At 41.6% G+C, this 11368-nt stretch overlaps 1 protein-coding gene across 2 annotated transcripts in view; it reads left to right on the top strand.

The window, feature by feature from the left end:
* The window catches only part of Nek9 (NIMA related kinase 9), a 39947-nt gene that overhangs the window by 13448 nt on the left and 15131 nt on the right, over positions 1 to 11368 (top strand). For both annotated transcript variants that reach the window (XM_005343367.3, XM_026780141.1), the window contains 6 exons: positions 3196 to 3246; positions 4248 to 4440; positions 6581 to 6725; positions 7936 to 8136; positions 8298 to 8344; positions 9398 to 9553. In XM_005343367.3, coding sequence (XP_005343424.1) covers positions 3196 to 3246; positions 4248 to 4440; positions 6581 to 6725; positions 7936 to 8136; positions 8298 to 8344; positions 9398 to 9553 — 793 coding nt within the window. The remainder of the gene's footprint in view (positions 1 to 3195; positions 3247 to 4247; positions 4441 to 6580; positions 6726 to 7935; positions 8137 to 8297; positions 8345 to 9397; positions 9554 to 11368) is intronic.

Genomic DNA, 11368 nt, shown 5'->3' with positions numbered 1-11368 from the left:
ATACTAGAGCATACTAATTTGTATTATCTCCATACTAGAGCATACTAATTTGTATTATCTCCAACAGTGTATAAGTCCTGTCTCACCACATTCTTGCCAGTTATGTTACTTTTTAGCTCTTTTGATTGGGGCAAGAAAATCTCCCCAGGTTTTGGTTTGCTCTCTTGGTGATGGTGATATTGAATTTTTCTTATATACATGTCATTTTGTTTCCTTTTTTATGTTTAAGGGTGTCTATTCAAATTACTATTTTAAAAATGAGGTTATCCCAGCACTCAGGAGGCAGAGCAGGAGGATCTCTGTGAGTTCGAGCCAGCCTGGTCTACAGAGCGAGTTCCAGGACAGCCAGAGAAACCTTGTTTACAAACAAACAAAAAAATGAGGTTAGGGTTATTTTCTTAATTGAATATTCAAGTTCTTCATGTGTGTTCAAGAAATTAGCCCCTTATCAGATGAACTTGTCAGTTTTTCTCCTACCCTATAGGCTTTTCTTCACTATGTTGTTTCCTTTGCTTTATAGAAGCTTTTTAATTTGATGTATCCCATGTTTCAGTTTTGCTCTTATTGCCTCTGCTTTGTCTTGTCTATGTTCTGAACCCCTTTTTCCTGTATTTTCTTTTAATCCTTTTTTTTTTTTTTTTTTTTTGAGACAAGGTTTCTCTCACTTTGGAGCCTGTCCTGGAACTAGCTCTTGCAGACCAAGCTGGCCTTGAACTCACAGAGATCTGCCTGCCTCTGCCTCCCAAGTGCTAGGATTAAAGTCTTGTGCCACCATGGCCCAGCCTTCTAATCCTTCTATAGTTTAGGGTACAATGAAATTTTTGTTCCATAATTATTTCTTTCCTGGTTTTTAGTTGTTTTGTTTTTTAAGATTTATTTATTTTTATTTTTTGTGTGTCTAATTGTATGTATGTTTGCACCCATACATACCTGGTGCCAAAGAGAACAAAAGAGGGCCACAGATGGCCTTGGACTGGAGCTACAGTCCTCTGTGAGCTGCTGTAGATACAGGATCAAAGCCCTGGTTCCTGTCAGGGCAGCCAGTGCTCTTCACCACTGAGCCGTCTCTCCAGTCCCTTTGTTTTATTCGTTTTTTAGGATATCTTTTATTTATTCTTTTTTTTTTAAAGATTTATTTATTAAGTACGCAGTGGTCTGCCTGCATGTATGCCTGCAGGCCAGAAGAGGGCACCAGATCTCATTTCAGGTGGTTGTGAACCACCATGTGGTTGCTGGGAATTTAACTCAGGACCTTTGGAAGAGCAGGCAGTGCTTTTAAACACTGAGCCATCTCTCCAGCCCTTTTATTTATTCTTGTGCAGTTTAATACATGTATGCAATATATCTTGATCATATCTACCACGAACTCCTTCCTTTCACATCCCCAGAGGCTCCCAGAATTTCCCCCTCCCACCTTCATACCATCTCACTTAAAAACAACAACAACCAAAAAAAAAAACCTATTGAATCTTAGATACTATTGCTTAGGGCACATTAGCTGGTCCTGTTGGTCAGATCTGCACAGGTAGCTCTAACTTCAGTGAGCTCATGAGAACAACAGTCATGCCATGTCAAAAGACAGCCTTTCATAGCTTTCTTCCCATCATCTAGCTCTTAAATTCTCTCAGCTCCCTCTTCCCCAGTGTTTCCTGAGCCTTGTTGTTTTATAATCAGTATTTCAATATCTAGGATTATGTGTTATACAGCCTATATGTTTCTATTTATGTTCTGTGCATATTTAGGCACTATTATCATTTGCAATTCATTAAGCATGTTTAAATTTATATATAGCTTATTTTTCAACAATAAAATCATGGCTTTATTTCTTAACTGAAATTTTTCAATTAATTTTTAATTAAATATTTTATTTTGCACTTTGTGCTTTGTAAAATATAAGATGCAGTATTCTAGGCAGAGAAAAAATAGAATGAAAAGCATAAATACAGTAAGTTGTGTAAAATATTCTGGGGACACAAATTTTATTTGGCTAGATTAGTGATTCTAGACCTGGCCAAGTTCTCTGAAGAGCTTTCAAAAGTTATTGATGCCCGAGAATTCTACACATACATTTGTGTAGAATGGTGAGCCTGGCTGGAATACAGGCTGTGAGTAAAGAGAAAAATGGTGGGGACACTTGAAGGTCAAACTTAGTTCTCAAGAGAGTGCACAGGCTGGAAAGATGCTTTAGGGGTTAAGCATTTGCTGCTTTTGCAAAGGATCTGAGTTCAATTCCAGCACTCACTTGAGAACTTGAGACAGCTCACAGCCACTTGTAACTCCAGTTCCCGGTAATCTGACTCCTCTGGCCTCTGCTAGCATCTGCATTCATGTGCATATATGTCCCCCCACACACAAATAAAAATAGAATAAATCTTAAAAAGAAAGAGAATACAGAAGAATTAGGTGTTTGAATTAGAAGACAGTTTATGTGATGAGAGGGGCGCCTAAAGAAGTTGGACAGTAGAACTTGTATCCCTTGTTGGGTTAGGTTAGGACGTAAGGACTGATTGGGATTCTCCCAAGCAAGGCTGGCCAGGAGGCACTGCTGTGTTTTTGAGTCAGAAGGGAAGCGAAGCTGCCTAGAACCAAGGTAGAGAGCTTGGGCAGGAAGAGTAGCAGAAAGGGTACAGTAGTTTAGTATAATGTTGTATAGCAATGGAAGGCCACATCCATTGGGAGATCACAAGTTCAAGGCCAGTCTGTACTATACAGGAAGTCCCTATGTCAGGGGAGAGGAGAGAGGGAGGGAGAGGACATTTTAAAAGGTGCTGTGTAAGAAGACTACAGAAGTGGCATGGTGAAGAAAGGGAGAGGAGAGTCAGAGTTGACGAGAGTTGATTAGAAGAGAAGGAAGGATTGTCAGTTATAAAAATAGCAAACTCAGAAAGGAAAGCTGGCTTGGCAGAAAGATAACAAGCCCAGGATTGGGGATATGTTTGTGAGTCAGTGGGCAGACCAGATGGAGAAGCTCTCAAGGCTTCCTATTCCAGTCTGGACCATTTCTCATACATATAAAACAAAAACCTCAAATGCTACCACCTTGTATTTAACAAGTCATACACTGTCAGGCCTGTGTAACTCAGTTGTACAATGCATGCATATGGTTATAAGATTTAGTCCAGGAAATGTATTAAAGGAACATGGTTGCAATGTACCTAGTATTTCACTCACATAACTTTATTTTTCTTTTGTTAGAGAGATGGAAGAAAAAGTCACTCTGCTTAATGCACCTACGAAGAGACCAAGGTAATGCTCAAGAGACTCTGGGAGTATTATGTGTCCTCAGTTCCTGATATGGGAGGCTTACTTGAGCCTATGCATTATTTGATCCCCAAAACCTTTGTGTCAATTTAGGAGCTACCAAAGGCTTAAATGTCTGATAGTCATTTCTTGTCTTTTATTTTTAAGATTTATTTGTGTGTGTGTGTGTGTGTGTGTGTGTGTGTGTGTGTGTGTGTGAGAGAGAGAGAGAGAGAGAGAGAGAGAGAGAGAGAGCGCACCTATATCTGTGTCTGCATTGTGTGTATGCAGGTGCCTTCAAAGACCAGAACAGTGCATTGAATCCCCTGGAGCTAAACTTTCATCCAGTTATAAGCCACCTGATATGGTTGCTGGAAACTGCTCTCTGAAAGAGCTCTACACACTGCCGAACCATCTCTCCAGCCCCTACTGAGTGTTTTTGTTGTTTTGTATGCTTTTTTAATGTGTGTGACTGTTTTGCCTACTTGTATGTCTGTGTACGTGTGTGCCTGGTCTCTACAGAGGCCACAAGGTATCAGATCCCTTGGGACTGGAGTTTGAGCTGTCACTGAGTGCCGAGAATCAAACCTGGATCCTCTGGAAGAGCGACTAGTACTCTTAGTCACTACGCCCTCTCTAGCCCCCAGATAGTCTTTTCTGAAGAGAAAAAGAAAGCCATAATTTCCCCTCAAAATAAAGTGGATGTTAGTACCATGATGAATGTTTTAAAAACGGAGCTGTTAGGGACTGGCTGGAATCTGGTCTGGCTGAGCTGTGATGAGGCCTGTTATGAAAAGGGGTTGGAAGAACATACTTTCTCATGCCAAAATTGGCATTTTCCCAAGGGAATAGTCTTTTTTTCCTTTTGTAAAAGAAACATACATCCCACACTGCTCTAAAGATCAAACCGAGGTTTCATGCTTGCTATGCAAGCACTGAGCTACACCCCTAGTCTGATTAGAAACAACTTTTATGTTAAATATGCCTTTGTTGGGACTTGCTTTCAGGTCAAGCACTGTGACTGAAGCACCCATTGCTGTGGTAACATCACGAACCAGTGAAGTCTATGTTTGGGGTGGTGGAAAATCTACACCCCAGAAATTGGATGTCATCAAGAGTGGCTGTAGTGCCCGACAGGTGTGCGCAGGGAACACCCACTTTGCTGTGGTCACTGTGGAGAAGGAACTCTACACTTGGGTGGTAAGTAGAGTAGGCTACAAGCCCCATTGCGTCTGGACTGTAGGCGTCTGTTAGCTGTCCTTGTGCAGTAGGAATGAGACGGACGATCGGACATGAGCCCTGTGAGAGCAGCTGTGGCTGTGCAGTTTATCATGGAGCTCCACTCCTAGGGCGTAGTGGTCACCTAGTAATGGTTTCTGGATAAATGGATGAGAGGAAAAGAAAATTGAGAGAACCTTGGGTTTGGGTTCAGAAGACTGGACTGTCTGTCACGGACAACTAGATGATTTCAGCTATGTCAGGTACTTGTGTTCTGTGATCATGAGGTTAGAGCAGCTAGTACCTGTGAAATAGCTTTGTAACAAAGGAAGGACTTGGCATCTCAGAAAACCTCCCAGTCCCTCATCATGAATGAAAATAGCCAAGAGTTTTCCTTTGTTGTCCTCTGACTTTGGGCTCTGTCTTTCAGCTTTTGTTGTTTATTGTTGCATTTTTGTTTTTTGAGACAGAATCTTAACTCTATAGCCAAGGCTGATCTAGAATTTGCAGCCTCCCAAATGCTAGGGTTCTAGGTATGTACCACCAATGTGTACCACCAGATCTCCAACTCTCCCCACCTACAGTACAGCTTCCATCCTTGCCACACAGTTACCAAATGATCTATAAACTGCTAAAATAAACACCCTTTGTCCTGACCTAGGTTGACTTCTCTATAACACCTAGCGCAATTGACTGTTCCCTCCTTGAGGTTCTGTTTTGACTTGACTTTCATAATAGCTTGTGCTCTTGGCTTTCTTTTCTTTTTTCTTAAAGATTGATTTATTTATTTTGTTTACAGTGTTCTTTCTGCATGTGTGCCTGCAGGCCAGAAGAGGGCATCAGATTTCATTGCAGATGGTTGTGAGCCACCATGTGGTTGCTGGGAATTGAACTCAGGACCTCTGGAAGAACAATCAGTGCTCTTAACCTCTGAGCCATCTCTCCAGCCCCACTCTTGGCTTTCTAGTTCATTGCTGTGCCTTCTGTAGGTGCATTTCAGGCTACTTGCTACTCCCCAGCCCTGCCCTGATCCTGCTTCCTCTCTGAGGGAGCTCTTCTGTTTTTCTGTGGCTTCAACTTTCTTCATAGGTGCGTTGTGTGAGAGTAGACTATGAGTAATTGTAAAATGTTAAAAGAATAAGTGATTTTGCCTTATCAAGGGATGACCTTGTCCCTTAAAGAATTAGCCTGAGGCAGCTGCCTGAAATGGAATGAAAGTAATACCTTACAACTATTTATTAAAGGGTTTGTACCTGAGTCGGTGCATGGAGAGATTGCTGTCTCTATGAAACAGTTGCAAAACCATGAGAACTGTTCTCATCACTGTGTCCTTGATAGAACCAAATTCTTTTTCCTTATTTTTGTTTTCTTTTGATATAGCTATAGTCTTTTTTAACTTTTCTGTTTTAAGGGAGCCGACCAAAGTTTATAAAACTTCTAGTCCAGGTGGTTTTCAAGAGGTTGTACTCCTTTAAAAAGTGTTCTAGTTAGTTTTCGTCAACCAGACACAAACTAGTCACCTGGAAAAAGGCAACCGCAGTTGACAAATTGCCTCCATCAGATTGGAATATTGTGGGGCATATTCTTCTGCTTTTAGTTCCTGTCTTGAGCTCCTGCCCTGGCTTTCCTTGATGATAGACTATAAGCTGTAAGCCCTTTCCTCTCCAAGTTGCTTTAAGTCATGGTATTTATTACAGCAGCAAATTAGAACAGAAAGCAACCAAATTAAACTCTATAATGAACTTTTCAGCATCACCCATAGTTAAACATGTAGTTCACCTTATACTAAAATAATGACAAAATTTGAAATTTGCCCTGATGCCTGATGGATATGAATCTGGATGTGTTTTAAAGTCTTCTTTACCTGTAGGTAGGGGTTTATATTAACCTTTGAAATGCTTTATCTTACCAAGGCATAGCAGTGAACACCTTTAATCTCAGCACTCAAGAGGCAGAGGTAGGCAGCTTGCCCAGCCTGGTCTACAGAGAGTTAGTGTGAGGACAGCCAGTGCTATATAGTGAAAACTATTCCCCTTCCCCACTTGTTTTTCTTCAGAAGTTATGTTAAAGATTAACTTTTATTGTAAATAGTTAAAACTGCACAAGATCTCTTTTTTAACAGAACATGCAAGGGGGCACTAAACTACATGGTCAGCTAGGACATGGAGACAAAGCTTCCTATCGACAGCCAAAGCATGTGGAAAAGTTGCAAGGGAAAGCTATCCACCAAGTGTCATGTGGTGATGATTTCACTGTTTGTGTGACAGGTAAGCCACTTACAAAAAAAAACATCTTGAGGACATTTAATATGGGACATTGTGCTAATGCTGTGCAATTTTAGTTGAGATTTTATGGCAAAAGACTACCAAAAAAATTCCCAAAAACGTTAAGCAAATATATTTATTAATAACAACATTCCCAAGCCTGGGGAGAATAGCTCAGAGCACTTGTATAGCAGAGGCAAGGCCATAAGTTCAATTCCCAACACTAAGACAAACAAAAGAAACTTTCCAGGTTGCTATGATGTATAGTGATGAGCAAGGAGAAGAAAGGTAGATACTGGAGAAGATGTGAGATAGGAGAAAGCTACTGTGTGTCCTATTTAGGCTTTGCACAACACAAAATCAGGATAAAAGTTATATTTAGTTTTGATCTATCATACTTTATAAGTCCTTGGCATTTTTTCTTTTCTTTTTCTGGAGGCAGGGTTTCTCTGTGTAAAAACTTGGCTGTCCTATAACTTACTTTGCAGACCAGGCTGGTCTCGAACTTACAGAGATCTGCCTGCTTCTGCGTCCCGAATGCTGGGATTAAGGCATGTGCCACCACCGCCTGACTTTGGTTTTGGTTATTCAAAACAGGGTTTCTCTGTGTCACAGCCCTGGCTATCCTGGAACTCATGCTGTAGACCAGGCTGTCCTCGAACTCACAGAGATCTGTCTTCCTCTACCTCCTAATTGCTGGGATTAAAGGTGGGCACCACCACCTCCTGGCTACTTTTTAATCTTATGTATATGTGTATATCTGAATGTGGATTTGTGCACATGAGTGTAATACTTATTGTGAAGGCTGAAGGAGGGCCTCAGATCTTACTTAAACTGGGCTTATAATTGTGAGTTTTCCTGACATGGTTGCTAGATATCAAACTAGGGCCCTTTGGAAGAATAGTACATATTAACTTCTGAGCAAACTAGTCCCATCTTTGGTGTTTCTTTCTGTCTACAAAACAGGGAAGGCTCCAGGAAAATTTGAAGATCATTTAACATGATAATCCTAGAATCTCCCTTACAATAATAATACAATACATGGTTCCCTATCTACAACAGCTCTGCTTGTTTGTGTGGGCTAGCTTTCTGACTCTGATATGATCATGTCTTGTGTGACACCATTGGCTAAGGTAGTCCTCATTCCAGCTCTGCCCAGCTTTATGACGGGACACTAAGTCCTTTCTGTGATGGGTTTTCTTTCCTTTTGCAGATGAGGGTCAGCTCTATGCCTTTGGATCAGACTACTATGGCTGCATGGGGGTTGACAAGGTTTCTGGCCCAGAAGTGCTAGAGCCCAAGCAGCTGGACTTTTTCCTCAGCAATCCAGTGGAGCAGGTCTCCTGCGGGGACAATCATGTGGTGGTTCTGACCCGAAACAAAGAAGTCTACTCGTGGGGCTGTGGTGAATACGGTAGGTGAAGCCTGCTTCTTTCCACTTCTTTCAGGTGCTCCTCATGATTTCAGTCTTTGAGCTCCTTTCTTCAAGGCAGGTTAATTCAGAAAGAGTTTTAGAGCATCTTTCTGGAGAAGAACGCCTCGATATAATGACCGTCATTCTTTTGTGTGTTTCAGGACGACTGGGTTTGGATTCAGAAGAGGATTACTATACACCACAAAGGGTAAACTGAGAAACAGCTTCTTCTCTAGCCTGTCTAAAACACAGTCTCTAACCAAAAAGACATCTTCTCTCCCGACTCTCATAACAGAGTTTTATTTCTGAAGTCTTTCCTGTCTAGGAGACTGATGATCTAGGGTTCCTGATTTAGTCCTATGTGGTCTTGTCATCTGACTAAATCACAGAAAATTGAGAAAGTGGATACAGCTAATATGGACACTGGAGTCATATCTTACTCAGATATGAAATTAAAATCAGCACATAAAACAGAAAGTGTCACAGACAGCTAAATCTCCTTAAGGAAGTGACATGTTATCTGTTACCCCAGCTTTCTATTTCCATGGTTGAACACCAGGTGGAATGGTCTTTGCTTAGAGGCTGTGCAATAGGAGACATCATATCTGATTACTGTCTGAACTGCCTGAGCTGGCACTGGAAGAGGCTGCCAGGACCTGAGTCAGCTAAAGGCACACCTCTCTTACATGCCTCAGGGCCCAGGCTTACCTGACACTGGAAGGTTAACTACCGCTATCTACAGTGCTCTGCCATCCACAGTTGCCAGTTTGTATGTGTATCTTAAGGATTAAGTGATGCATATAGAAATAGCCGTTCCTCTGTGAAAAGAATCTGAGGGCCAAGGTTTCACACATATTCATGGTCCCATCTGATACCCTTCGTTCTCTAACCCTGACTGACAAACTGTAGAAGGATGCAGAAGTCCTAGCTGCTACCTCTGTACACTGTCTAAAAGACTGAGATGTTCAGGGTGCTATGTTTCTTCCATAACTATCGAGGAGCCTCCATGTCTGAAGACAAAGCCAGATAGAGATTGAAGCTCCCCTTCTCCCAAGCTTATCTGCAGTCTCCCCTCTATAGACTGACAGGGAACATCTGTTCCTTCTATCTGCAGCCTTTCCCTCCATGCTGTAAAACTGGAGTGCCGTGCTAGCAAGAGTGACCTCCAAGCTGTTGGGCAGCATGATGATGGAACTTGAGGGTTCTTTTCTAATATGAATTATGTACTTGGGATTTTTTTTCCCAACTTTTTTTCTTGCAGGTAGATGTTCCAAAGGCTTTAATCATTGTTGCAGTACAATGTGGCTGTGATGGGACCTTTCTGCTCACCCAGTCAGGCAAAGTGCTGGCCTGTGGACTCAATGAGTTCAACAAACTGGGGCTGAATCAGTGCATGTCTGGAATCATCAACCATGAAGTGAGTGGCCCTTGAGACTTTAACCACATCAGCAGAATTCTGGGTTGGGATTCTTTGACTTAAGAATAAAGTGATCTCACAGACGTTATGTTCAACAAAAGAGCATATGATTATTTTGTATGACGTTCAGGGACAGGCTAAGTGAGCATGATGCAGTAGTCAGACAGAAGCTACTTCAGAGAAGAGAAGTGTAGGTCTTCGAGGGGTTTTGTTTTGGTTTTTTTATCTTATTGTATTTCTTTGCTTTGTTCGGGGACAGGGATCTGAATCAAAAGTAGGAGAATTGCCTAAGTGGCCTCTGTCTTGAACAGGGTGGTGGTTTTACAAATGTGTTGGTACATAGGCTAAATGATGTTGCATGCCTTTAATTTTAGCACTCAGGAAGCTGAGGCAGGAGAATCTTTAGTTTGAGGCCAACCTGGAGTATGTAACAAGACCCCTTTAAAAGCCAAAGGCGAAGCCACAGAGAAACCCTGTCTCGAAAAACCAAAAAATAAATAAATAAATAAATAAAAGCCAAAGGCGAAAATCCCACAAATGCTTACGTGCGGTAGGTTTTACAGTTCCACCTCAGCAAAGCTGGCTGCAGAGGGTAAAGAGAGAGTTTAGATTGTATCTTTTTGTTTTTCAAGACAGGGTTTCTGTGCTTAACAGCCCTGGCTGTATTGGAACTCACTCTGTAGACCAGACTGGTCTCAAACTCAGAGATCCATCTGGCTCTGTCTCCCGAGTGCTGGGATTTAAGGTGTGTGTCACCTCTGCCCGGAAGGGACAAGAATATTGTGCCAATGAAAAGAAGTATTTCGCTGGGCGATGGTGGCGCACGCCTTTAATCCCAGCACTCGGGAGGCAGAGGCAGGCGGATCTCTGTGAGTTCGAGACCACCCTGGTCTACAGAGCTAGTTCCAGGACAGGCTCCAAAGCCACAGAGAAACCCTGTCTCGAAAAACCAAAAAAAAAAAAAAAAGAAGTATTTCTTTGTCTCTAGATTCCTGACTTACTGACCTCACATAAACTTACCAAGACTAACTACCATTCCACATCTTCGGGTTGTGTTTTTTGTTTTGTTTTGTTTTTTGGATTTTTTTTGGTTGTTTTGTTTTTGTTTGGCTTTTTTAAGACACGGTTTCTTGTGGCTTTGGAGCCTGTCCTGGAACTAGCTCTTGTAGACCAGGTTGGCCTCTAACTCACAGAGATCTACCTGCATCTGCCTCCCGAGTGCTGGGATTAAAGGTGTGCGCCACCACCGCCCAGCCAGGTTGTGTTAATATCATGAATTTTTGATATTTCTAAAGATCAAGTCTGTTCCCTGCCCTTTCCCCTTCAAATGCAAAAAGAAAAAAGAAAAAGAAAAAAAATCAAGTAAATTTACAGTTCCCTAACTTGATGAAAGAGTTAATTTGTATGTGGTGTCTGAAGTCCAGTCTCAGAAGAGGACAAACTCAGGGTGAAGCCTGGAGAGTGATAGTTTGAAAGGCATCTTCAAGTTTGCCACTTGATTTGTGGTTTGTTAAGATGCAGATTTGTTGTGAACTTCATGTACATGGATTTTTGTTGGTGGTGGTTTTGGTTTTTCTCTGTGTAGCCCTGACTGTTCTGGAATTCTCTCTGTAAACCAGGCTATCCTTGAACTCAGATACACCTCCTGAGTGCTAGTATTGAAGGCATTCACTACCACTGCCCTGCTACATGTTTTTTGTTTTGTTTTGTTTTGTTTTTTGTTTTTTAACAAAAAGAATCAGAGGAATATGTGTTATGAAATTTTGTGAAACACTACCTAGTAGGTAAAATTAGATCATAATAACTGATTTCTTT

The sequence above is a fragment of the Microtus ochrogaster genome, chromosome 1 (assembly GCF_000317375.1).
Source record: "Microtus ochrogaster isolate Prairie Vole_2 chromosome 1, MicOch1.0, whole genome shotgun sequence".
In the NCBI taxonomy this organism is placed as follows: domain Eukaryota; kingdom Metazoa; phylum Chordata; class Mammalia; order Rodentia; family Cricetidae; genus Microtus; species Microtus ochrogaster.
This window is presented reverse-complemented; position numbering and strand designations above follow the sequence as displayed.